We start from the raw sequence: 27,259 nt of genomic DNA on the forward strand, positions 1-27,259 counted from the left end.
TCTGACTCAAACTTGTCTACCAATCAAAGACTGAAATCTTAATTTGCCGTCATCAAAATCAGAAAAACTTAAAAGGACGATGGATCCGCCAGAGAACTTTCCACCCAGCTTCAAAGTCTCCTTCTCCAGCCCATAAAACCAAGCCCGGAGGACAGGTCCGAGGGGAGTGGGGTCCGGCCAAAGTTTGGAAACCTGCAGCCTCTTCAGTCAGATCCTGGGGCGGGACAGAGCGCGGGCGTCGTCCCGTGGAGAGGTGGGTATCCCAGGGGATGCGCCCTCGGCCTCGGGCAGGCGTGGCCACGCTTGGCGTTACTGGCAGTAGAAGGTGAGCACGTTCTCCTGGTTCCCTCGGATCAGGATGACGGGCGGGCGGAGGTCCTGGGACAGCGTCTCCAGCCAGGCCATGTACAGCGAGCTCGGGCACTTCCCCTTCCTCCCGATGGGCAAGGTGCTGGGGGGCAGGGGAAAGGCAGACGAGGAATGACCCAGGGGCCTTCTGCACTCGGCCCAGCTCGCGGTTGGCTTTCTGAGCGGCAACTCTGTTTAGTGACCCCTTCCAAGCCCTTCTTCCCGGCCACCCCAGAGTGACCTGTCACCCTCCCTAGAAGCAGGACTCTAAGTGTACTTCTGGCCGTGGAGCATTTCTGAACGAAGCCATGGCCTGTAAGGCACCACGATCTGGTCCCCACCAGCCTCCCGGATCTTACCTGCTCCCACCCTCAGCCTTGCTCACAGCCCTAGAGCACGGGCGGCTTTCTGATCACCCCTGGACAAAATGGCAAGCTTGCTCCTGCCCCAGGGCCTTTGCACCTGCTGCTCTCTCCACCTGGCAGGCAGCACCCCCAGCTCTTTATCTGGTTGACTCCTTTGAATCATTTAGATCCTGGCTCAAGTGCACCTGCTTCCCTGGTCAGCCCCCTCCCCCGCCCCCTCTGCAGAGCAGGTCTCCCATCTCTCTCACATCATCCTGTGTCATTGTCTCCACAGCACCTCACACTCTCAAAACCCTCTTTTCATTCATTCATTCATTCATTCATTCATTCATTTATTGCCTGTCTCCCCACAATAGAATGGATGTTCACTCATCCATTCACTCAGGCAGGTCTGTCCTATTCACTACCCTTTCTCCTTCGCCCAGAACATGGTCCGATCCGTTGGGATGATCCCACCCCTCAGGCCACTCCAATCAGGCCTGACTGCGGCCACAACATGACACCTTCACACGTGTGTCCTTGTCCTGCCCTATAGGTGAGGCCCTGGGAGCATGTCTCCGCCCTCGCCCTGGGAGGGCCCCTGGTCCCAACTGCAAAGCTGCGCAAATAACTCGCTGCTCAGGGAGGCTGGTCTGCCATATTCTCATGGCTGTTTCAGGCAGTGACTCTTTTACCGTCTTGAGATTCCAAAAAGGCATCGTGGTGCCACAGCTGCCCTGCTCTTGGCGCTGGGAGAAGCCGGCATCTCACAGAGCCAGCTGGGTTACAGGAAGTGGGGGCCCCAGCACCTTACGTGGGACTGCACACCTGCAGGTTTTATTTCAGCTGAACCTCAAAACAACCCTGGGGAGAAAGCAGGGCCCGCAGCTGGGGACACGGGGCAGAAAGGATGGGGCCGCGTGATGCTGGCGTCAGAGAAGCCTTCTGAGACGTGGCATTGTCACGCCATCAGCCATGTGGCTTTAACAGATGGCTCGCTGCCCGAGCCGCGTTCTCTGCCCTCGAGTGAGGACACGCACAGCTCCCTCCTGGGGTGTCTGTGAGCCCCGAGGAAGACAAGCACACGGAGGGCTCCTCGCCAGCGGCTCATCCCATCAGCAGCTGTTCTCACACTTGTTATTACTGACCAAGTTGGTGAGTAGCGGAGCTGGGACTTGACCCAAAGTCCTGGGACCGCCCACCCCAGCTGCCTTGACTCCCTGCAACCCCCACTTCCACTAAGAAGGCAAATTGAGGCCCCTAAACAGCTGCCTCTTATTTAAAACTCCACCCTCAAAAACTTCACTTGGGCCTGGCTGGTGTGGCTCAGTGGTTGAGCGTTGACCTATGAACCAGGAGGTCCCGGTTCGACTCCCAGTCAGGGCACATGCCCAGGTTGCAGGCCCGATCCCCAGTGTGGGGCGTGCAGGAGGCAGCCTATCAATGATTCTCTCTCATCATTGATATTTCTCTCTCTCTCTCTCTCTCTCTCTCTCTCCCTTCCTCTCTGAAATCAATAAAAAAATAAAAAATAAAGCTTCACTTGGGACACTACCCTCTTTTAAAAAGCAAGGTGCCCAGGACTGGGGAAGGCAGGGGGAACAAGGACGTTTAGTTAGAATGAGTCTGTGACTGGTTATTCTCTGGGGAAAGGGAAGTGGGCATATTGAAACCGAACTTCCTGAGTTACACTATGCCAAAGGCTGCAATTGCCCTCTGGGGACCATCACACCATTTTCAGGCACTAGATTCAGAAACCTCCAAGGCCACGAGGGGAGGGGATCGGTGGCTGCGTCTCAGGGCGGGGGACACCCCTCATTCCTGCGGGGGCCAACGCCAGTCGCTGACACGCCAGTCCAGCTCGCAGGATGTGTGCGTGTTAAGCTACTAATCTTTAGAAAAAAGGCCACTCCGGGGCAAGGGCTTTTTGTTCAGAATTTGCATCTCTTAGCCACAAAGAAAGGCAGCCTTGGATCTAAGCTGCGTGCAGAACCGGTGACCCTGCCTCAGAACCGGTGTCATGGCTTCGCAGCCCAACCCCCACTTCACAGCTGTGAGGCCCCGGGCAAGTTGCTTAACTTCTCTGAGGCTCAGTGTCTTCATCTCCAAAGTGTGTGTGCGTGCGTGTGTGTGCGTGTGTGCGTGTGTGTGTGCGTGCGTGTGCGCGTGTGTGTGCGTGTGCGTGCGCGTGCGTGTGTGGCGGGGGTGTGTGTGTGTGTGCGAGTGCGTGTGTGGTGGGTGATTGCGTGTGTGGCGGGTGATTAAAATAGAGCCAGTTCGTAGAGTTTTGAAAATTAATCAGGCCCATTACCTTGAGTATCTGACAGGCTCAATCAATGCGTGCTGATTATTATTTTGATGATCACTATTGGGCTTTGAGGAGGGAGTCTTTATAGAAAAAAAGAAGGGTCTAGACCCCCAAGTTAGACCAGAAATAAGGTTGCTGATCCGGGCAGAGCTGGTCGGGCTGGTTATAGGGTGGTTCAGTGCAGGTTAAGCGGAACTGAGACACGGCCATAATCAGATAAACGATGGATTTATAAGCAGCAAACAACCAGATTCTGCCTCACCCCTCGCTCGAGCATGGCCCATGCATCTGAGGATGCTGGGAAATGGGATTCTGTCATTTTACTGGGGCTTGGGGGAATGTCTGTTTCCTCGGAAGTTCCGGGGAATGCGGGTTTCTGGAAGGAATGGAGGAATTTGCCATTTTCCAGGCCCCTGAAGGTGGGGCGGCAGTCTGGGTTGGAGATTAGTGATGCAAAAAATGCAGTTACGTGCTGTCCCAGAGGAGCGGCCGGCAGCCAACAGCCGGCCCCTGTGGGCAACAGCTGGAGCTGCCCCCGGGGGTGGGACGCTGTGTGCAGGCAGCTGCTCTGAGGCAACTGGACTCAATGTTCTTTGTATCGGCTAATCCCACAGAGGCTGGTGGGCAGGGCATGCTTTCCCTGTGGGGTCTGGGGGGTGAGGGGGGAGTAGGAAGGGAGCGGTGCCAGCAGGTGGCAAATTAACCTCGAACCATAACAGGTAACTCTTTTCTATAATCAGGGAAACTGAGGCTCAGAGAAGGAGGGCCAATTGCAAAGACAAGTATTAGCCTGCTTCTCTGAACAGAGGTGGCAGTCATGGGGCGGGGGCGGGCATGCCCGCACACCCCAGCTGTCACACACCAGCTACCACACCCAAGGAGACGCTGGGGAGCCGTCCCAGCACGAAGCCAGTCCCACCACCTTGCACTGTGACCCAGACTTCTCCCAGGCCAACCCTGCCCTGGGGACATTCTCTGGAGACATACTGGCCAGAGGCTTGGAGATAAACCCAGCACTTTCCTCATTAAAGGAAGCATTTTCTTTGTACAAAAAAATCCATCTCCCTAAGAGCCCCAGGCAGTGTGGGGCGAGCCAGTTCCCCAGGCCCGCAAACTGCACCTTTGCACAACCCGTACTTCGAAGGGTCTCACGCTGGGTTTGACGCCCGCTGACACCATCCTGAGATTCCGAATGGGTTTCGAACAGAGGGCCCCAACATTGTCATTTTGCATCAGGCCCCTGATCCTGGTTTCAGGTAGGAAAAACGGGTTCCACAGGCTGCTGGCTGGCCTGCGGGATTCCCAGGGGGCTAGCCCCCCAGAAATGCAAGGAAGGCTGGTGTTCGAGGGAGGGGACTCTGGTGGTATCACTGGCCACGTCTTCCTCCGAGAGAGTAAAGCCACCGTGAGACCCTCTCTGTGCCATTGTCACCTCCCACTTACTCAGCCCTGGCCGGTGCCCACCAGAGGTGGTACGTTACTGGACGGGCAGTGGCAACGGAAGCCCGAGGGCTGACCGGCTCGGAGCCTGGGCAGTGGGCTGGGGCAGCCTCTGCTCCTGTTGCCCAGACTTGGCACCGACATCCATTGGGGGTGGCCGGCGGCCAAAGAGGGCTGGGTGATTCCCAAACAAGCAGGAATCGATTTCCCTCTGGAATGACCTGGGTCCCCTTTGCCAAGATGGGTTCGGCAGGAAAAGGCGACAGGGAAGGAAAGAGCAGTGGTGAGGGGCGGCAGGGAGGCCTGGGACGGTTGAGGCCTCGGGCTGGGCCAGGTGGCGTGGATCGGTTAACAACTGCCGGGCAAAACCAACAGACGCCCGGCACACCCTGCTTGTGTGTGTGTGGGAACATCCGCTGACTGCCAGGAGCTCTGTCCACGTTTACCTACAAGGGGGAGCCGCCAGGCGCCACCGTCGCCAGGAGCCTCTGCTTATCCACACGTGGACTCTCCCGTCTCTGCCCCCGGCCAGCCCACAGGCGCGGACACGTCTTCCTGTGGACGCTGTGGCCACCTCGCAGCTTTCAGAGCCACCCAGATCTCTGTCCCTCCATTTGGTGTATAAGACGCTCAGCTCTAGGAGCGGACATGCCGGCTTTTCCGCCAGGCGCAGCCACGGGGTTCAGACCCCCTGTCCCAGGACCTGGTTCTTTCTCTCTTTCCTCCTTCCTTCCTTATTTTTTAAAATATATTTTTATTGATTTCAGAGAGGAAGGGAAAGGGAGATAGAAACACTGATGATGAGAGAGAATCATGGAGCGGCTGCCTCCTGCACACCCCACACTGGGGATTGAGCCCCGAAACCCGGGCATGTGCCCTCATTGGGAATTGAACCATGACCTCCTGGTTCATAGGTCAACGCTCAACTACTGAGCAGTACTGGCTGGCTCCTGCCTTTTTTTTTTTTTTTTTTTTACTAGCAATGGCCCAATAAACCCTTAAAAAAAAAAAAAAAGACCTTCAGCCTGTGAAGTTAAGACTTCTGTTTAAGGCACTCGGGTGAGACTGTGGGCCCTTGCATCTCACAGGGGAAGGCAGCTCAGGTCCCCAGCAGGGGCCACCCTCCCAAAGCCGCCACCCTGGGCCTCGGCGCCAGGCCCCCTCTGCTACTCACATGACGACGAGCGCGGCGTCTCGGGAGTAATCCAGCAGAATCTCATTCAGCCGCACCTGCCGCAGGGACTGGGCGAGGAAAAGCCACGTTCAGGTCCCGCGTCCCCAGGAGCAGGCCCCACCCAGCCGGGGGCCTCTTCAACGTTTCAAGGATGCGTGCCTTGTCCTAGCCTCATCCGTTCTCCTGCCTCTGAGGAGGAAGTGGCCCTACTGTGCGAAGCCCTCCTGGGTTTCTCCTTGCCTGACCTTATGACCATGGCCAGGATAGAGGTGGGGGAGGGGGCGTTATGGGGGGAACCAGCTCACGTGGTGCTGGAACAGCTGATAGTTCAGAATGGAGAGGACTGAGCAAGGCACGCTGACTGCCTGGGCTCCCCTGTCTCCATCTGTGAAATGAGTATGAGGCCCGCCCCAGGGGAGTCTGGGGGAGATGGAGTGACAGAGCCCACGAGCGTGCGGAAGGCTCCCGATACGGTGGAACCGAGCAGGGGTGGGATGATCCTCCATGAGAGGGTAGGCGAGAGCCTCGTTTGGACTCTCGGCTTTTCCCAAGGAGCTGGGAGCTGTGTGTGCCTCTGGGCAGGAATCCCCAAAGCCTGTGTGGGGCTGGGGTGTGGGGGAGGCTCCCGCCCAGCCCAAGGCCTGTCTCCAAACCATTCAGAAATGATTGGCACCCGAGACTGGCAGGAGACGGACACCCATTTGAAGGAATGGAAAATCGAGGGAGGTGAATGAACCTAGGTCAGGGCCCCCGGACCTCACACTACAGACATTAGGGGAGGGGAATTCTTGTGGGCACTGTCCTGTGGCCTGAAGGATGTTTAGCATCATCCCTGCCCTCCGCTCACCAAGTGACAGCAGCAATCCCACCCCCCGGGGTGACAAACTGTGACCCCTGAGCCCCTGACCTCAGAACGGCCAGGGTGGCCACCACGCTCCTTCAGCCCTTAGGAAAGTCCTGAGGGTGCTGTCTGGGGAGGGGGCTGCCACAGCTTTGGCTGCATCTGGGGCGGGGCTGCAGGCTAAGGGGAGGAGCCAGGCTGCTGGACAACTTCTCCACTTGGCCTCCCCACTTGTCTCAGAGTCCCCACGGGGCACAGAGGTCTGGGGAGAGAGGGAGATGGACTCCGGCCGTCCATCGCCATGGCGAGGGGGACTCAAAGTGGGCGGGAGGACCAGGATCTCAGGCCCGGGATGGCTGTGAGGTCCACAACCCACAACCAGGCACCCTTCAGCGCAGCCCAGTGACTGTGGCTGGAGGATGCCTCCGAGGCTGGGTGTGAGGGGGAGAGGAGCAGGGCTGGGGGCCAGGGGAGGGCGTTAAGGAAGCTCAGGACGCATGGGCCCAGGGTCCGGACCCGAGAAAACGCCTGTCACCCCTCCCGCCAGCGAGGCCCTTCTCCCTCTGCACCTTGACTCTATTCTTGTTCATCTCCTCATCCGAGATCTTCCAGGGGCAGTCCCGCCTCATCTCGGCCACGGTGGCCTCGTCCTTGAAGCCGTCATTCAGGCGGAAGGGCGCAATCATGTCCTCAAAGCGCTTGGTGCTGGGACAGGGCGAGCGGGGACACCAGGTAAGACGGCCTGGTTCCCACGCACCAGTAAGAGCTTCGAGGGCACGTGACCCTGACCTGGGCCCTGGTCGGGCACCTGCAAGAGGCAACCAGCTGATGTGTTCCTCTCGCTTCGATGTTTCTCTCTGTCTTTCCCTCTCTCTCCCACTCTCTCTAAAAATCAGTGGGAAAATATCCTCGGGTGAGAAGTAACAACAACAAAAACACACAGAAAAAAACACTTGCTCTGAGTAAAGCACCAGCGTCGGCTTTCCCCGGCCTCCGCCCAGGCGGCCTCTGCCCAGGTGTCCTTCTGGCAAAGGCCAGAGCTCCCATATGCAGAGGAAGGAACGCAAATGGGAAACTAAACACCTGCAAACCCCCTCCCTCCTCTTTCGTCCCATGAGCCCAGTCTAGGCGGGAGGACAGCGCCCCTGCCCTTGGCTCACCGGAGGGAAAGGGGCGACAGCAGAGGGGTCACAGGGCACAAGCCGCCCTTCTGCCTGGACCCCCCTCCCCCCCCCCCCCCGCCCCCACAGGACTCACTGCTCAGCCCGCGGCTTCTGGTTGATGTCAGGAAGGATGTGAACTTCCTGGAATCCCAGTCGGAACTTGCTCAGAAGAGAAATGATCCTGGAAGAAGGAGATTTTTTTTTTAAATATATTTTTTTATTGATTTCAGAGAGGAAGGGAGAGGGAGAGAGAGAAACATCCATGATGAGAGAAAATCATTGTCTGTCTCCCTCCTGCACGCCCCGCAGCTGGGGATCCAGCCGGCAACCCCAGCATGTGCCCTGACCGGGAATCGAACCGTGACCTCCTGGTTCATAGGTCCACGCTCAACCACTGAGCCTCGTTGCCCGGGCAAGATGGAGATATTTTTTTTTATAATATAGAAATATTTTTCAATGTTTCTATTCATTCCTCAAATTTTTATTGCTCGTCCGCTGAGGACACAGCAGTGAGCAAAACAAAGCAAATCCTGCCCTCATGGAGTTTACATTCTAACCTGGCCGGCGAGTAGGGGAGCAGGCGATAAACGCGTTCTGATAAGGCAGGTCAGCGGATGACGAGTGACATGGAAAAGTAATTGGCCAGTACCTGTCACCAGCTCTGGGCCGCACACCTCACTTTTTAATGCGTCTACACATCTGATCAAAGAGGTGACCAATAAAACCAGGCAAATTAACCAATGTCACCAGATTCTGGCTGGATGCCGGCGCCGACCACGCCCCCAGCCAGGCCCACCCTCTCTGCCGTAGGTAGGAGGTAAGCCTGGGTCCCCGAGCAGCGAGCCTTCCACAGCATCAGCCACAAAGTCGAGGAGGACTGTCACTGATTCCATAGCATTTGCTGCCCCATCTCCTGGCCACTGCTGTCACTCGTGACCTGGCCGTGGTGGCTCAGGGGTTGAGCATGGACCTATGAACCAGGAGGTCACAGTTTGATTCCCGGTCAGGGCACATGCCCGGGTTGTGGGCTCGATCCCCAGGGTGGGGCATGCAGGAGGCAGCCGATCAATGGCTCTCTCTCATTATTGATGTTACTATCTCTCTCTCCCTCTCCCTTCCTCTCTGAAGTCAATAAAAATAGGTTTAAAGTCACCTCTTGTCTCACCAGGGATGGCCACCCAAGCCTGACGGGGACATGGCCCTGTGGATTCTAAGCTCTGCCTCATTTCCCAGGAGGAGGGGTCTTTTCCATCCTTCATTTCACACAGGTTTCTCCCTGAGCAGATGTGTGATTTTAAAATATAACATCCCTCCCTGTCATGGTTGGGACTGGGGCGTCTACATCTTATCAAGGGGACACCGCCTGCTCCCCACTTACGCCTTCCTCTCCTCGTCCATCCTGTTGATCTGGCCGCCCACGAACACTCGGATCCTGCATTTGCTCCATCTCTTCTTGCGGCCGAGGAGGTAGGGGATGAGGAGGGTGAGGCCTGGCAAGGAGGGTCCCGGGAATCAAGAGGAAAATGCTCTCAGGGTGGAGCTCTCTCTGGGTTCTCACCAATTCCCATCTCCAGACCTCAGTTTGCCCATCTGTATAATGGGCATGCTGGAGTAAACCAGAGTGGCACACAGGGCTCCGTGGGCTCAGGTTTATTTGGCCTGCACCATGCTTTCAAAAAAGTGAGCTGGCGTGTAATAATTGGGGGATTTCACTAAAATCAGGATCTCGGGCATTTCTTGAAGATTGAACATTTGACCAGCGAGTGGGTGCCCTCAGCCCTCCCTGTCATCTCTCCTCACAAGGCCAAGGACCGGCTGTCACTTGTGATTGCGTAACCTTGGACAAATTATGTCACCACTCTGGGCCTCACTTTCTTTATTTGTAAAGGGGGTTAATAATAGTTCCTACCAGGGGGCTGCGTTAGGTGAACCCACGTGAAGCACTTAGCGTCGAGCGTAAGTGCTCAGTCAAGGTGGCTGTCACTCAGAGAACATATCAGAGCAGGAACATCAGAGGTTGGGCCGGTAGAGCTGAGTCATGGGTTTTAAGAAAGATGGGTGCGAGTGTATTTCTGTGGGAAGTCAATATTCCCGAGCCTTCCTGGGCACCAGTCCCCCTTCCCCATGCTGCAACCCTGAGGCCCATCGAGTCTGAAGGTTCCGGCTCACGTTGACATGGCTCCTCCCTGTAAGTCCCCATTTGACAGCTGAAAAGCTGGGGACCAAGAGAGGAGCCCACCTAGGCTCCCCCAAGCCCAGGGGTGGGCCCAGGGGCCCCGGTTCCCGCTTTGCAGGGCTCCGAGGTCCCACCAGAGCACGTGTCAAGAGCGGCCAGGAAGGGTGGGCCAAGAGACAGAGGGCCGCGGAGGGAAGACGGCGGGGATAGCACGTGTGTGTGCTCGCGCGCGCGCGCGCGTGTGTGTGTGTGTGTGTGTGTGTGCAGGGGCGCTGACCTCCGTCATCGAACAGCCAGTAGATGTCGATGGTCTTCTTGCCCTGCTCCGACTGGAAGATGGTGCTGGCCTGCTCCTCCCGCACCAGGGCCTCGGGGTCCACTGAGGAGCAGAGCGGAGGGGCGGTCACCCAGGGGCAGCTCATTCACACGCCCGAGTCTGCCTGTGACAGCTGCCCTGGGCGGTGGACTGGCTATTGCGGGGCTGTGCACCCTGCTGAGGGCATGCCTGGGGGAGGGGGTGACCCAGAGCACCCCCAGCAGCCCCTCACAGATGCCCACAGAATGCCCTGGCTCCTGCACTGTGGGTGCCCCTGCCTCCCAGAGCATGGTGGGAGTGGGGGTGGGGGCGGGGGGGAGAGGAGGGTAGGGAGAAACTGAAGGAGAACCCTGCCCCTCCCCTGACAGTTGAGCATGGCCAGAGAGCCTTGAGGGGGTGGGACACAGACCCCAGAGCCTGCTGGGTGGGTTCCCACGATGCCCAGATGCCCAGACACCGAATTCCTCGTCAGGTCTGCAGTCATCAATGCTGCCCCAGCCACCCCACCCCCACAGTTACCCGACCCCAGACATCCCAGGGGCCTCCCCTGCCCTTGACCAAGCTCCCCCGGGGCCCCCACTAGCTGCCACGCAGGGGGAGAGCCCTGAGCCCTGAGCGGGCTGGGGACTGACGTGTGCCCGAGACGGACGGCCGGGCCCTGCTGGCGCTGGCTTCCTTGCCGTCCTCGGCCGGGTCAAACACGGGGTTAACTGCAAGAGAGGGACAGCAGCTGTGTCCCAGACTGTCCTCGCCCGGGACCCCGGTTCTTTCTCCCCCTTTTGCAAGGAAGCAAGTCTGACACCCCATCTTCCACTGATCTCGCTCCAGCCCCACCCGCTTGCTCCGTCCCTCAGACAGGGCTCCCTACCCGCCCCCCCCCCCCCCCCCCCCCCCGCTGCGGTCCTGGTGGTGGGTGGCCCAGAACCAGGAGCGCATTCCCCCAGGGCCCCCCTCCTCAGAGAGGCTGCTTGGCCCCTCCGACACTGTCTGATGTGGGTCCCCTGCATCTCCCAGCAGCTCCCTCCGCACCCCCAGCGCCTGGATCAGCGTCGTCAGGAGCCTGGCTGCCCCTCGCAAAGACCCTCTGCGTTAATGTTCACTGACTGCCCCGTGCCCCGTGCCAGGCAGGCCTGGCCTCGGTGACGGGACCTGGGCCCTGCCTGCGAGAAACGGCGGCCACCCCTTCCGTTCCCCCAGCCCACAGCCCCCATTTGTTTTCATGTGTGTCGTTTCTTTTGCATGAACTCAGAGTCCGCATATTCATACGCGACTTTACACGCTACACACATCCCTCTCCGAGCCCAGCAATGGTCTCGGAGACCAAGACGTTCCGTTTCCCTGGCTCTCCTGTGTGTTTTCCTGTCGGGTGTTCCCCTGGGCGTTCCTCTCCCCCTCTTTCCGGGTCCTTCTTAGCCAATCTGGTCACTAAAGCACTGACCGGGCTCCGGCAGCTCTGAGGCCTGGGCTGCCCCCAGCGGGAAGCGTGACCTTGAATGGACCACGTCCCCTCCCTCGGCCTCAGTTTCTCCATTTGGAAACCTGATGAGCTCTAAGGGGCCATGAAAAGCCGACTTTCTAGGAGTCTGTGGCCTTCATTCCTTACTCATTTCCCCGTCTCGTCCCACAACCACTTAAAAATTGGGTTCTAGAGCTTTCTGGGATCCTGTTGCGGATTTTGACAGGGGAGCCGAACAGCGGGGCGTGCACTCACTATGCGCCTGCATCACCTCCGAGATGTTGAGCCCCTCGCGCATCCTCATGACGCACACTCCGTAGTTGAAATCAAAGGCGTCGCTGGAAAGAGAGGAGGTGGGGTCAGGCTCCTGGAGCTCCGGCCGCCAGCCCCCCAAAAACTGGAGGTCTGGAGCTGGCCTGCCTCCCACCATCCCCTTTCTCCTCTCTGGGCCTCAGTCTCCCCATCTGTGCAATGTGCAGGCAGCACGGAGGGTCCCCAGGACCCACTGGCTCTGCGGTTGGTGCACTGTGGATCCCAGGACCCTGCACTCAGGGGGAAACCGAGTCAGACCAGTCTTCGAGCCGGGCCCTGTCCTCCTGATACGTTTCAATCATCCCCACAACTCTGGCAACAGAGGTGGGGGTGGGTGGGAATTATTACCTCATTTCACAGCCCAAAAGCCGAGTTTTGGGGAGCAACCCGCCCACGCTCACACACTGAAGAAGGGGTTGTCCATATGGATCACGTATCAGAGTACACTCACTGCAGGTGGGCACAGGGCCGGAGGGCCCCGAATTGGGGCTGATCTAACAGGCTAAGCCCTGCCCTCTCTGGACTCCTCTGATTGCACGTCTCTGGGACAGGGACCTTTCAGGGGTTGGACTCGTGGGATGCGGGAGCTGGGGGAGCGGAGAGCAGGTGTCCCCACCTCCTGCTGCAACATTCCCCTGTAGCATTCCCGCGAGATAAATGAGGAAGGGTGTGGCGTTAACCCCCCGTCCATTCCTCATGCTGTCACCCCCACAGAGGCCTGGTTTTACCGCCTGCTCCTACGTGCTCCCTCAGCTCCTTGCGCTGGCTACCTGCATCTGTCCTGCAGCCCACAGGCGGGCTCAGGTTTTCACCTGAACACCCATAGCTTCAACTTCTCTGTAGAACTGGAAGATCTGGCAACGCTGGCCCATGTTTCTTCCTGGCACAACTGACTGGAGCTGAGAGCCTGTCTCCAGTTAGCCACAGTCCCCACTGCTCCCTGGAGCCCCACACCTGGGCCACTTTGCTCTCCGTGTTACCTGCTTAACCCTTTTCTCAGCTTTGAACCAGTGACTCAGCGTCTTACGTCAACACTGCTCCCCCTCCACTTCCCAAGGCCCAGAGACCCCAAGGGCCCAAATGGACAGACCCCAGGCCCCGCCCCCCGCGAGCCCTCACTCACTGCAGGATGCCGATGTAGTCCTCCACCGTGGCCGGGTGAGCCGACTGCCAGTTCGTCTTGAACCCGACCACCAGGATATTGGGCTTCATCCTCCCCAGACCCACGGCCTGCGGCGGGGAGGGATGAGGTAGGGAGTCAGGCCTCACACCCCTGGGGCCCTGGTCTGTGACTAGGGTGGGGCTCTCAGCCCAGCTGCTCATTCCCCCGCGTGGCAAAGGACCCAGGAAATACACGCCCTTGTCCAGGGTCCTGTCGGCCTGGACACACCATGAGAAAGGCAAAGACCCCCTGTGGCCTGTCCAGGCCTGGCTGGCGCCTGGACTGTCCCATTTGTCCTGGATTATCCCAACACCTGTTTCTCTCTCGAATTATTTCTCAATAAGAGGCTTGAACATGGGTGTCAAGCTTGGCATATTCCTGGGTCATCTAACCCATACATCTTTGATAGTTCTCTGTTTGTTTTTTTAATGTTTAAAATATTATTTAATATTTCGAGGTGGAATTCAGATAACAAAGTTAATCATTTTAAAGGGGTGGCATAACCCCAAAAGGAGACCAGACATGTTCCTTTTTTTTTTTTTAATTTTGAGAAATCTTTAAAACTATGAAAAGGGATGCCCATATATTGAGTCAGAATCAACACCTGTCATTCATCTATGCAGCCCATTTCACAGATGAGAAAACCGAGCAGTGAAACGACTTGCCCAGGGGATTCGCAACCTTGACCTGCCTGGTGCTTTCCTACCACTGAGTCGTGTCTGCATATGAAAACATTTATCAAACTACATGCTTCACATTTTTTTTTCACTTTGTTGATAAATTATATCTTTAAAAGAACACTCAAGAGGATCCCAAGGTGGCACAGCCCGCACGGGCTTCCCAGTCCGTTTCCCGGGGCCTGTGCATTCCCCTGGGCTTATGTGGAGAGGCAAGGAAGGAGGGGCTCCTGCTGCAGCAACGGGGTCTCCAACCAGCCCCCAGGATGCCCTGCCTTCCGGGCCACCCCGAGCCCGTGCACCTGCATGAGAACTTGGACCCCGCTGCGCAGGTCCTCCGCGATGACGTCCGAGTAGAAGGCCTTGATCTTCCTCTTGTTCAGCCACTTGGTGTGCCCGTTGGCGATGGCCCGGAGCTCAGGCATCCTCTGTTTGCGGGGTCCCTGGGGGGGCGGGGCGGGGGCAGGTGGCATCAGGGATTGCCTTTGCCCCTGGTCTGAAACTCAGCCTCTCTCCTGCCCTGGAGGCTGCCTGCTGGGCTTGGACGTAGGGGAGGGAGAGGAGGAGGAGGGCGTGTCCCGTGGGTGGACTTCTTGTCCCAGGCCCCTGAGGAGCACAGCCCCACCCCACCCCACCTCCAGGGGGCACTCACGATGAGCACGTGGCCGCAGATCATCAGGCTGAGGTTCCGCGTGAAGGTGCCCACAAAGTCCACCAGGGCCGGGCGGAAGTTGGGGGGCCCCGTGAGCACCAGGCACTGGGGGCTGAGGAGGGGAAGGGGAAAGGGATGAGCCCACGGGGGTCTGGGTGCCAACGCCGGGGCCCGGATTTCCACCAGCTCCTGGCCTCCCTGCTTAGAACCACTGTGTGGCCTCCGGGAGGCCCCTGCACACGGGACCTCATCTTCCCGTCCGGGACCCAAGGGAGGCTCTCGGGCCCTGGCAGATTTCACGGTGGCCGCCACACGGGGTCTCCTTTGTCCTTCCTGCTCTGGCCACCAAAAGCTCCACTTGGCAAAACACCCTTTTTACTACTCCCCCTGGTGCTGCTGCCCAGCCTAGCACGGTGGTGGGAGAATAAAGATGGGGGGTGGGGGGAGGCCGGTCACGTACCAGCTCCCTGGCTCAGCCTCTGAGTCTAGAGGCAGCCCAGGGTCATGGGTCATGGTCAAGGGCCGCTACCAGACTCAGTTAGACAAAATTGGCCACTCCGCTGTGTGACCCGGGGCCAGTTCCCTAACCGCTCTGTGCCTCAGCGTGCTCATCTGTGAATGGGGTTAGTAATTTCATACGCCTCAGAGGCTGTGGTGGGACGGTGTAGGGCACTGGCGCAGCGAAGCAACATAAATAGAGCCGATCATTAGCATGACGATCTGGCGGGAAGGGGGTCGGGAAGCGGGGCCTGGGGGCAGCATGCGCCTCACTAAGGAGGGAAGCAGCTTTGAAGAGGCTCTCAGCCAGCCTCTCGGGTCCTTGTGTGGACATTCCCGCCGTCGGCCTGATGGAGCCCTTCGCACTGCAAAGAGCATCTTCTGAGATACAGAAAGGTCACCCCTCGTGCTTGGTCCCCTTGGTTGTCAATGTCAACCCCGTCCCCTGACCCCCAGGCGGGGCGCCTCTGTTCCCTCCCTGGTGGGGGCTGTGCCCACCCTGGGTCTGCCCTGGTCAGCGGACAGGTCTCGGCCTGGAGCCTCCCAGGCAGGGCAGGTGGCCCGGGCCCCGGGCGCCCAAAGCTGTGCTCACCGGTAGTTCTTGATGTGCTCTTCCACCTCGTTGAGGCCCACGGAGTAGCTCAGGGCCATGTTGTAGGAGCCGGCCTGCACGGAGGAGCCCCAGTTCACCTCTGGGGGGAGCAGGGGGAGTGTGAGATCAGAACCACAGGGAGAAGGCAGACACGGGGGCGGGGGGGGGGCGGGGGGCGGCATTCTTTAGGACCCAGCACCCAGGGGAGCAGGCCGCCTGGCACCTGTTCTTAACCTTTGCACATACCGTGCGGCTACCTGTTTAAAAGTTGTACGTCAAGGTATTAAACTCTGCCGAATGGTCCCCTCCCTTGACAAACAGACCTTGGCAGTGGCCTGAAGGCCGCGTTCAGATGTCGAATTCTGGGTTTCCCTGGAGTTCTGCACCCGCCCCCTGATGGCTGTTACCCCCGCATCCTTGCCTGCATGCACGCAGACACCCCTGCACACGGGCCATGCTGTGCCCCTGCCCTACCGTCAGCCGGCCCTTGGCCACCCTCAGGCCTAGATGTGTACACCAGGGGCCCACTCTCAGGACGGGCGCGGGCAGGCGGGGTCCTGGGCCCAGGGGAGGGCCTAGAGGTGAGGTGTGGGCTTTCCGTGGGCACATCCCCCTAGGCCCCTCCCGCCACGGGGAGCCCGGAGCCCGACGCAGGGCCCTTAGCTGGGCTGAGGGGTCGGACGGCCTGCTTGGTGGCCTCGGGGAGGGGGGGACACGGGCCCTCGCAGCCCGACACGCGCACCTGGCTTCTTGTAGACGACGTAGAGCAGCAGGAAGAGCACCACGCCGATGGCGATGAGGGCCGCCCACCAGGTGAGAAGGAACATGATGACCACGGAGATCACCGCCCCGAACAGCGCCGCCCACTTGCTGTAGTATCGGAAGGAGGGCCGCCACCCTGAGGGGGACGCAGGTCAGCGGGCACGCTCGGCGCTGCCGCGCAGGCCTGAGTGGCAATGCCAAAGGGCCCAGAGCCGGGGTCCTAGCCTGTGCCCACCCTCCCACCCTGCCTCCTGGGGCTGGGCCTGGAGGGCCCGGGAGGACCCCACGCCGGTGTTGGCTGGTGCTCTGCCACGTCAGCAGGCGACACCGAGGAGGCGGCCACAAGACGTCAGCGTCAGCAATAGCACGGCTCCCACGGCTGGGGCCGAGCCGAGGTGAGATGGAGGGCAAGGATGTGCTCTGCCCGGCTCCCCACTGCAGCCCATCCAGGGCCACCGCGAGCGACAGCCGCCCCGGGGAACCAGGCTGGGGCACCATGGCCCATGGTCTATAGAGAAGGCTGCCCGGCGACCAGCGCATCGGCAATGGGGGGCTAATTAGCAAAAGTCTTCCTGGACACTCTTTACTGCCATCGGCCAGAAAACGCTCATAATAAGCATCCACATCTCTGACACCCGCGAGGGGTGCCCCTGGAGGTGTGCACTGTGCAACCTGCAGCAACCCCGTCTGTGGCCTGGGCCAGTTCTCGTCTTTTTCTGGGGGTCAGACCACAGACTCCGGTAAGACTGGCTGAGGAAGGTCCTAGGAAACCCTCTGTGCGCCGTCAGCGATGCATTTACCCACGACGGTGTACGCTGTAGGGCTTGCTAGAGGGTGGCTGCTACTAGTATTTAAATGGTGCTTTGCATTGGTTTGGATTTGAGCGGTGACCTTGGTCTGCCCACCTGTATCCATGCCTCCCATCACCTCCCCCCACTCCATCCCAGAGCCCCAAGTGCCGCCTCCGCGGAGGGTGAGGGACTGCTCACCCGGTGAGTTGGTGATGGAGGCGTGGAAGCAGCTGAAGTTGATGAGGGCGTAGGAGCACAGGAAGAAGTTGGAGATGATGGGGGCGATGGTGTTGAGTTCGGCTTCAGGGACCCAGGGAGAGAGAGGACGGCCTGTTGGGCAACTCTGCCAAGCAGCCACCTGGCACCACCCTCAAAGCGGGGGGCAGCCCAGACAGGCCTCTGAGGCTCAGCGAGTCTCCCCCTTCTCATCTGTGGAATGGGCCCAGCATTTGGTGGAGCTCAAAGGGCCAATGTTTTGTAAACTGTCAAGTGCCAGCTTTTCAGGAGATGCGGAGCCACGTGAGAGGAGACCCCATCCCGAGATGGGGTGACCGAGGACAGGGGCTGTCACCGCTGTTGTGTGACCACAAATTACGGAAAGAAATACATTTCACAGCGTGACCCAAGACTCACGTCATCTTTGATCTGAAGCCCCGAGACCGTATCACAGTCCCCCTACAGTGGAAGCCGCTCAAGGACCGCCCCCTGCATCCCCGGGCACACTGCATGCGAGTCCTTGTCTTGGGGCCTGCTTCTGGGGATCCCCAAACAAGACAAGCACCCCGTCTGCACGTGACCCCACCGAATGGCCACAGGAGCCCCGCCCCAGGGCCTCTGAGGTCATGTCCTCAGTCTGAGGTCCTTTCAGACCCCCCAGATAAAAGGACATCAAATTCAAATCAGGGTGGGCTGCCCCCTCAGGGCACAGCCAATGCACCCCGTTTCTTACACCGACACCTGCCAGGCCGGCTGGGCGCTGGGCACACGGTGAGCAGCAGGGAAAGGAGCCCTGCCCCGGGGCCCCCGGACCCCGGCAGCCGCTCACCGATGATGATGAAGGCCACGGCGATGGCGTAGGCCAGCAGGTAGCCGCGGATCGGCTCCTTGTTCTTGCCGTAGCCCTTGCCGAAGAAGCCGATCAGAGGGTACAGCTGGTCCTCGCACAGGCACTGCGGGCACAGGACACGCTCTCAGCCTGTGGCCGGGACCCGTCCTTCCTTCCTCTCCCGCCTCTCCCCTGCAGCCGCCTGGACCCGGTCCTGCTTGCTCCCTCCGGACCTGGCTTCTGGGTACTGACCACTCCGCTTCCACAGCCTCACCTGGAAGACTTTGGCGGCCGAGACGAGGCAGGCCAGGGCAGAGGAGAGGGTGGCCCCGAAGATGCCGGCTGTGATCAGGGGTGCGAAGCCGGATACCATGCTCATAGTCTGCAGGGACACGGGGTTCAGGGCAGGCATGGTGGGGGGACGGGCCCGGAGCCCACACCTGGGGCACCCCATCACCTCTTCTCACAAGCGCTGGGTCCTGACGGCTCCATCTGAGTCCACAACCATCCCCCGGGATCCCAGTGTCCACCCAGGCAGGCTGAGCCCAAACCTCTTCCCCCCATGCCTGGGCCCCAGCCCCCCAAACCGTGTCTGTCCTCGGCACCCCTGTGTCCCGTGGGGCCCGGGTACCTGGTAGTAGTTGATGAGGCCGTAGTGGCAGTTGTGCTGCTGGGCGCACTCAGTGAAGTTCCAGCCGTAGCCGCAGGCCAGCCCCTCGCAGGCGCCCAGGCCTGGGGTCACCGTGTCATTCAGGTTCCCGGAGGCGTCCCGAACCACGCAGGAGCCTGAGGAGGAGGCAGGGCCTGGGGAGGTCTGCTCCCTTCCCCTGCTCTCCGCTGTCCCACCCCCAAAATGCTGGCCACTCTGCAGGGAGGGAGAGGCTGCTGATGTGATGTGACGATGTCATAATAATAATAATAATAATAATAATAATAATGATAGTAAACACACTGATACCAGCTAACACACAGGAGCACCTACTGTGTGCTAGTACTTTTATTGTCTCGCTAGAGGCACAGCGCGCTCAGGTGACCTCTCTGAGGTCCCAATGTCCTCCTTAAAGCGGAGGCCCGGGCCTCGGACCTGCCTGGTGTGACCTGGCCCTCGTCCCTCGGTCACCGGTCAGTAGCTTCCCTCACAAGGAGCAGGAACCCCCGTGGGGATCTCGGGGAGAGGCAGGTGACCGCAGCTCGGGCTGGGTCCGAGCCCGGCTCCACCGCTTTCTGTCTTTGCTGTGGCCAGTACCTCCTCGCTTGCTCTCTTACACTTTGTCTCTTGACTGAAATCTTCCCCTCAAGATGACAGGAACAGTCTCCTCGCCGATAACATTGCTATTCCTGTCGTCGGAACATGGTTTCCACACCCTGGGATCTGTAACCTCGGACTTAAAGGAACTGAAGGGCCTGGTCTGACCCTCCCCCCATGGAGATGTTCTGGTCTCCACCAGGTGCCCTCAAAAGAAGGTCCACTCCAGGCCACCGTGGCTCAGTGGTGGAGCGTTGACCCATGAACGAGGAGGTCATGGTTCAATTCCCGGTCAGGGCACATGCCCAGGTTGTGGGCTGGATCCCCAGTGTGGGGCGTGCAGAAGGCAGCCGATCCATGATTCTCTCTCATCACTGATGTTTCTATCTCTCTCTCCCTCTCCCTTCCTCTCTGAAATCAATTATGGTGATGGGGGTGTGAATATATATATATATATATATATATATATATATATATATTCATTCAAATAAAATAAAATAAAATAAAAATAAGGTCTAAGCCTCTACTTCCAGGGGTTGCAAAGTCCTCCAGCCCAGCTCTCCGTTAGAGATCTGAACCCCACGCTGGGACCAACCCCTCCCCCTGACCCCAGCGCTCTGGGCGCTACTTACCGATGGTGGCCGAGATGGCCAGGTAGGAGACGGTGGTCCAGAAGATGGCCATGAGTGTCCCCTTGGGGATGGCAATGGCAGGGTCCTGGGCGGGAGGCAGAGCCGGCATCAGCGATTCCAGCCCCTGCCCTGGTCTGAGGCTCAGGACGGGGCCCAGAGGAAAAGGGACTTTGCAATTGGGGGCTTCCAAGACAGGCCACAACCAAGGTCACAGGGCTGACACCTCATCCAGGGCCCCGGGAGCCCCAAGCGGAGAGAGAACCTCCAACCAGCTCCATGCCGGTCCGTTTCATGTTCGGCTGTAGGCACAGGCACCGGCAGGAAGCAGGTACATCCGCTCACACCTCTCATTTGCTACATTTCACCACTATTCGCTCGACAAACCTGTACTGAGCCCCTTGTATGTGCCTGATTGTTAGCCGGACAGAGAGACGCAGAGGTAGGCCTCAGTCCTCCAGGGACAATAGAGCCCTGACATTACGCTGGGCCCCGATGCTGACGGGGGGCAGGGACAGATGTAAGGATGGAGGTGTTATTTGAAAGAGGAACAGACTGGCCCTCGCTGGTTTGGCTCAGTGGACAGAACGTCGGCCTGCGGACTGGAGGATCCTGGGTTCAATTGTGGTCAAGGTCACATACCTCAGTTACCGGCTCGATCTCCGGCCCTGGTCAGTGTGCGTGCAGGAGGCAACCAATCGATGCGTCTCTCTCATCATTGATGTTTCTATCTCTCCCTCTCCCTTCCTCTCAGAAATCAATAAAAATATTTTTTTTTTTTGAAAAATGAAAGAGGAACAGACTTTGTGAGGTAAAGAAACAAGGGTAGGGAGTCCCAGAGAGCAGAGGCAAAGGCGAAGGGGGGAAGGGGGACAGGGCAACACAGCAAAGCAGCAGATCCTGGGCTGGGGCGGGGTCGTGGCTATGGCGACATTGACCTTGAACACCGGGCTGAGGAGCCTGCCTGCATCAGGACAGCCGAGGGCCCTGGGGGGATGTCAGCCCAGCAAAGAGCTGCAGGATCCAGCCCGAGTTTTGGCAGGTCAGCGGGTCCGTCTTCCCCTTAGGCTGACTCCCAGGAGCGAGGGAGGACACTAGCCCATTTGGGGGGTGGCCCTCAAGGCCTAGGGTGCCACTGATGCCAACCGACAACCTGAGAACTGAGCGGAGTGAGTGGCATTGGCTTGGATTGAGTTGTGTTGGACTGGAGTTTAGAAGTTCGGCCCCTGGTGTCAAGCCTAGTGCCCAGGGAGAGACCCTGGGAGGCAGGGCCAGGAAGAGGGAGGGCGGGCGGGCTGCTCACCTTGAGGTCCCCGGAGATGTTGGCCCCCGCCAGGATGCCTGTGGCCGAGGGGAAGAAGATGGAGAACATCCCGAAGAAGCTGCCGTCCGGGCCCCGCCAGTCGGGCACCAAGTTCTGGACAAAAATGTCCCCTAGAAAGCCAGGGCCTGCGTCAGGGCTCCGCCCCCTCACGGGGCCCAGCCGGAAGGGAGGGCATTCCGATGGCAGCTCCTGGCCGTGGAGTCGGGGATCCCCGCCTCCCGGTGCCCACAGAACAGGCAGACGGGTGGGCAGCCTGTCCCTGTCCCCATGGGCAGGGGCCCCAACCTGCACGTACCCCGGTAGCTGAAGAAGCCCCTGGAGGCCTTGTCCTCAGACGGGGGGATCAGCGTCCCCACCAAGTAGTTGGCAAAAGAGACCATGATGACCATGAAGAAGAGCACCTGGGCCTGGGGGCAAAGAGCCAAGAGGTCAGATGGCCTGGCCCCCCCTCTTGAGGGCACCCCAGCAGGGAAGAGCCTGCTCAAGTTCTCTCTCTCTCTGTCTCTGTCTCTCTCTCATTCATTCACACATTCATTCACACATTCATTCATTCACACATTCATTCATTCATCATCACGCTGCAGGCTCTCTTCGGGACTTGATGCTCTCGCAGGGCTCTTGTCTTGCTGAGAGAGAGGGAACATGAATCTAGAGTGAGAGCAGGGCTGTGACGGGGACTGGGTCGGGGGCTACTTGAGCAGGGAGGCCTGGAAAGGGGTCTTCGAGGGTCCTGAGGAGAGGGTGATGGGGCGAAGCTTGGTGCACTCAAGGGGCGGCGAGGAAGCCAGTGTAGCTGGAGGTCAGAGCGAGGGGGAGAGAGGAGAGAAGGTGGGGGCCAGGTCTGGCCAGGTCTGCTGGCTGTCGCCCAACATCTGTCCTCCCCCATTTCCCAGTGCTAACCCTCTGACTGCTGGCTGGAGAGGGTTTTAAATGAAGACCACGTGCCCCCAGCGCCTGCCGCTAGGGGTGGCCATGAGTCCGAGTTCTGGCCGATGGGATATGAGGAGAAGGGATATTTCCCTTCCTGCTGCCTGGACTGTGGGCGTGGTGGTGGTGGCCCTCATGGACCCTGGACGAAGGTCACACCCAGGGGTGGAGAGGCCACAGGAGGGAAGGAGTCTGGGTACCTGAGCCCCAGGAACCAGGGGCACCTGGGCTGTTAGGAGAGAAATGAATGTCTCTTTTTCAAGGCCCCTCCCATAGGGTCTCTGTCACCGCGGCAGATCTTAAAGCCTTGCTAATACAGATAAGAAGAGGTAGGCCCAGGCGTGTGGCTCAGTGGTTGAGCGTCGACCTAGGAGCCAGGAGGTCATGGTTCGATTCCCAGTCAAGGGCAATGCCCGGGTTACAGTCTCGATCGTGCAGGAGGCAGCCCATCAATGATTGTCTCGCATCATTGATGTTTCCATCTCTCTCTCTCCTCCCTTCCTCGCTCTGAAATCAATAAAAACATATATTATTTTTAAAAAAAGAAGAAGAGCCCAAACCGGTTTGACTCAGTAGATAGAGCGTCAGCCTGCGGACTGAGGGGTCCCAGGTTCGATTCCGGTCAAGGGCATGTGCCTTGGTTGCAGGCACATCCCCAGTGGGGGGATGTGCAGGAGGCAGCTGATCGATGTTTCTCTCTCATCGATGTTTCTGACTCTCTATCCCTCTCCCTTCCTCTGTAAAAAATCAATAAAATATATTTTAAAAAATAAAATAAAAAATAAAAAAAGAAGAAGAAGAAGAGGCAGAACCAGGAGCAGGACCGGTGCCCTGCTCCCATGACTCCCACGTGACACCCCCAGACCCCCTCTCCAGCATCCGGTCCTCACCTTGGACTCCCACTCCATGCCAGCCAGGGAGATGGCCAGCAGCACGGTGACGGTGACCACGCCGATGATCCGGATGTCGTTGACGGGGTCCACAATGGGCGAGCCGTACTCCTGGGGGGTGGGGGGGACAGGCCGGCTGCGTGCTGCCCTCTGAGCACCCCACCCAGACTCCTCCACCTGCGTCACCTCATTCAGGGTGACCTCTCCCAGGACGACACAGACCCAGACACCTTCCCTGCCAATGGACCCCCCCAGAACAGCTGCTGAGGGCCTGAGCAAGCGGCCCTCCAGGCAGCACGCAGCCCGAAGGGGACTTCTGGGGATGGCCTTTCTTTGATGGGCTGGTCACGGTCACCCACAGCCATCACACTGTGGTGGTGGTGCCTGATGGGCCGATTGGGCCGAGGAAGGCCCAGCCCAGAGGGGGTGAAGGAGACCTAGAGGCGGTGGGCTCCCTCTGCCCGGGCTCAGCCCTGGCCTCACCTGGATCAGGTCCCGCACGGTCTCAGCGAAGCCCACCGTGTGCATGGCCACACCCACAGCGTTGGCGAAAGCAAAAATGAGGCCGATGGAGCCCCCCAGCTCTGGGCCAAGGCTCCGGGAGATGAGGAAGTAGGTGCCACCTACGGGGGACAGAGCCAGGAGCCATGAACCCCGCGGAGTGAGCTGGCTGGGGTGGCAGAAGCGGTGGCTGGGAGAGGGGACCACGGGCTCCAGGGGACCACGGCGCAGGAAATACCCCAGGCCACCCTGTGGGTGTGCAGAGCTTGCCCCAAACCCTGCCCTGGAGCCCGAAGGAGCAGCCTTGAGTGCCCCAGTTGGGGTTGGGGTGGGAAGTGGTTCAGAGACCATTCCCAGGGTGAAGACTGGGGGATCTACAAGAGGAAGGGGGTGGGGAAAGGCAGTAGTGGGGTGGGGAAAGGTAAGAGTGGGGGCCCACCTGACTTGACCTTGCCGTTGGTGGAGATGGCCGAGATGGAGAGGCCCGTGATGGAGGTCACCATGACCGACAGCAGGATGATGATCCAGGTCAGGACTGTGGGGGGGGGCGGGGGCGGGCGGGGACCTGGTCACCCCAAAACTCAGTCGGGGCATTTCCCAGGTAAAGGAGCTACGTGAGAAACCATGTAACTTCAACCACTGCCCTTCTCTGAGCCTCTGTTTACTCATCTGGAAAATGGGTCTCTGCCTACCTCCCTGGTCTATCAGGGAGCCACTGAGCCAACATGTAAAGGATCGTTAGATATGGGAGGGAAGGTACCCTCCTTTAATGATAAAAATCAAGGTGAGTTACCATTTGATGAGCACCTCTGGGTGCCCAGTCCTGTGCTGTTCGCGTGCATCATAGAAACCCCACAGCAGGTCTGTGAGGTAGAGACAGTTACTACCCTCTTTTACTGGTGAGGAAACCAAGGCTCAGAGATGTTAAGAAACTTGTCCAAGGTCACACAGCATGGCACAGAGCTAGCATCTGAACACTGTTCTGTGCAGAGTCTGAGCTCTAACCTGGATGCTCTGTATAGAAATTGGCTCCAAGAGGTTAAGAGACTTGCTGAGGGGGAGAGCGCTGAGGCCTGCTGACTCGGTGTCCCAGCTCCTCTGCCACACCACCCTGCTCTCTGCCCCTGCAGGGGACCAGGGTCTCTGCAGCCCACATTCAACCACACCTTCCCCTCCCTGCCAAGGGCACTCACCAATGCCCGCCTGGGCAGTAATCCAGGGGAGCCGCAGGTAGAGGATCACACCCCAGATATTGAGCATGCAACGGATCTGGGAGGAGAGGGGCGTCAGAGGCCACGGGGGGTGGGGGTTGGAGGGGACAGAGAGACCCCAAGGCCAAATACACAAGTCCTTGTCCCCAGCCATGGCATGGCCTCAGGCACCTGGGCTAGGGGACATCTGTGTCCTTTCTTTGCTTTACCCACTTCAATGCCCTTCTGGTTTTGTGGGGCAGGAAGGAGGGGCTGCCCACCCACTTTCCTGCCCTCTCAGTGGGGCCTGAGGATGGGCCGCAAGTATCACCACCCCTCCCCTGCTCCAAGCCCGGGATCCTGTGTCTGGCAGCGCCAGCCATGGCCCCAAGGACCGGCCGTTGGTGCAGGGCCTGGCATTTAGGGGGAGATGAGCAAACGCTGGCTGCGCCAATGCCCCACCTACAGGCAGAAATCAGGCCTCGAGTGGCTGTGACTTCACCTTCCAAATTTAAAACAGAGCCAGAGGCCTTGGCTGAGGCTGAAATTCCCAGTGGAAAGTACTGCCCCAGCCAAGTCCTGGGCTGGGACAAGGGCATGTGGAAGAGGTCTGAGGCCCTCCATCCGCTCGGAGCTGCTGACCGGGCCGGGCCAGGCCGTGTGGGGCTCTGCAGTCCACGGCTCCACAGTCCGGGAGGGAGATCCAGAATCTCCATATGCACCTCTCGGGGTGCTGACGGGTCCGACGGAGGAAAGGGGCACAGCCAGTGGGCAGCTTGGCAGAGGTAAGGTCAGAACCAGGCCCACGGCCTCCCAGCATAAAGCTTTCTCTTACATCTCATGCCACCCCCTCCGTATAGTCCCACAGTGTCTTCCAAAGCCAAGTCCACTTGATCCTTTGCTGTCTGGCTACTTCCTGGTGCTCTACACCACAGCAAACCTGCCCCCTTCCCATCACTGAAAATGAGAAAAACTCGTTTGTGGATTTGTGTGTTCGGTGCTGCCCTCTGGTGGCCTTTTGGGGGAAGTGCCATTTCTTCTAATATCTCCCAGGCAGGCCTGGCTCCAAACACTTCGCATCCATTAACTCAGTGGTTCTCAACCTGTGGGTCGCGACCCCTTTGGCGGTCGAACGACCCTTTCACAGGGGTCGCCTAAGACCATCCTGCATATCAGATATTTACATGACGATTCATCACAGTAGCAACATTACAGTGATGAAGTAGCAACGAAAATAATTTTATGTTTGGGTCCAACATGAGGAACTGTATTTAAAGGGCCAGAAGGTGGAGAACCACTGCCTTAACTGGTTTAATGCTAATTATTTCACAAATAAGGAAACTGAGACACAGGCTAAGTAACGTGTCCAAGGTCACAGGACAAGTAGCCAAAAAGAGATCGGCCCCAGGGCCAGGTCTCCGTCTGGGGAGGGTCCCAGGCTCGTCTGCCAGGAAGCACAAAACCAGAGAAAATGTGAGGTGACTATGCAGATGGGGAAACCGAAGCACAGGATGGGCCCCGGACGCTAAGGCCTGAGGGTCAGAGCTGAGGCTGGGCGGAGCTCGAGCCCCCCCCCCCCCCGCCCATTCCCGGACATCCTGTTTACACCCCACTCACCATCACCCCCTTGACCCAGCCAAAGCGCACGGGCTCCCCCGGGCTCTTCTCGCCGCTGACGCCCGCCTCATCCTCCACCAGCCCGTCCGTCATGTCATGGCTGGGCCGGCTGTCAAAGGCCAGGGCCTGCAGGTGGCTGCCTTCCTGCTGGGAGCCCAGAGACCACGGTGAGGCAGGCAGGCAGGGGTCACAGCATTGCAGTTCCCAGCCCTCCACCCTCCACAGCCCAGCCTCCCAGGCAGAAAGCACAGCAAGGCTCTTCCCTGCTGCAGACCTTCCTTCTCTCCTCTCCTCTCTCCATCTCTTTCAGGTGTGTGCAACCTCTATTTGCATGCTTCCACGGACGGGGAGCTCATTACCTCTCTAGGCAGCCCTCGTTGGCTTAATTGGGTTGCCGATGACTGAACAACGCACAGTACATGTACCCAGAGCTTCCCACTCCCATGTGCACGGTTCGTTTGGGCCTCTAAACCCCCGAGGAAGACACTTATCCTCATGGCGTAGGTGACAGAGCCAAGGCTCAGAGAGGGTAGGTAACTGGGTCAAGTCACACAGCAGGGAAGCGGCCAGTCTTCTGAGACGATGCTTACCTTAAGGAAGGAGTGCAGGTCGGCCAGTGTGGGCCGGACCTTGCGGGGCTGGCCGGGCAGGGCGCTGTTGGCATAGTGCTCGTAGGCCGGGACCACGTCAATGGTGTTGTAGCCAAAGGTTCGCATGTACAAGGTGCTGCCGTGGGTCAGGTGGCTGGGGTGGCTGCTGTCGTAGGCAGCCGGCGGTGGGGACTCGTCGCTCCCCAACAGCGTGCTAATGGTAAAGCGCCCACTGCACAGCGTGGGGTCCCCCGGCGTCTCTGACCCCGGCAGCTCTGCCATGGTGGC

The 27,259-nt window shown here is 59.0% G+C and overlaps 1 protein-coding gene across 2 annotated transcripts; it reads right to left on the bottom strand.

The window, feature by feature from the left end:
* Positions 1-27,259, bottom strand: SLC12A3 (solute carrier family 12 member 3). Of its 2 annotated transcripts, none has more exons than XM_070398300.1 (26): positions 26,972-27,259; positions 26,382-26,525; positions 24,768-24,843; positions 24,014-24,109; positions 23,557-23,696; positions 23,074-23,184; positions 21,552-21,663; positions 21,236-21,366; positions 19,936-20,020; positions 18,689-18,843; positions 18,332-18,439; positions 18,058-18,181; positions 17,211-17,312; positions 16,202-16,357; positions 15,460-15,559; positions 14,370-14,481; positions 14,020-14,160; positions 13,002-13,108; positions 11,822-11,904; positions 10,743-10,820; positions 10,072-10,173; positions 8,997-9,108; positions 7,713-7,799; positions 7,025-7,160; positions 5,615-5,682; positions 1-451 (listed from the first exon to the last, which is right to left on the bottom strand). In XM_070398300.1, the coding sequence occupies exons 1-26, from the start codon at positions 27,251-27,253 to the stop codon at positions 310-312; spliced, it is 3,090 nt and encodes a 1,029-aa protein (XP_070254401.1). In that variant the 5' UTR covers positions 27,254-27,259; the 3' UTR covers positions 1-309. The 2 variants fall into 2 exon arrangements, with proteins under 2 accessions (XP_070254401.1, XP_070254400.1); XM_070398299.1 differs by having other exon boundaries at positions 26,382-26,528.

The sequence above is a fragment of the Myotis yumanensis genome, unplaced genomic scaffold, assembly GCF_028538775.1.
Source record: "Myotis yumanensis isolate MYYU_CA2020_CCGP unplaced genomic scaffold, mMyoYum1.0.hap1 SCAF_18, whole genome shotgun sequence".
Classification (NCBI taxonomy): domain Eukaryota; kingdom Metazoa; phylum Chordata; class Mammalia; order Chiroptera; family Vespertilionidae; genus Myotis; species Myotis yumanensis.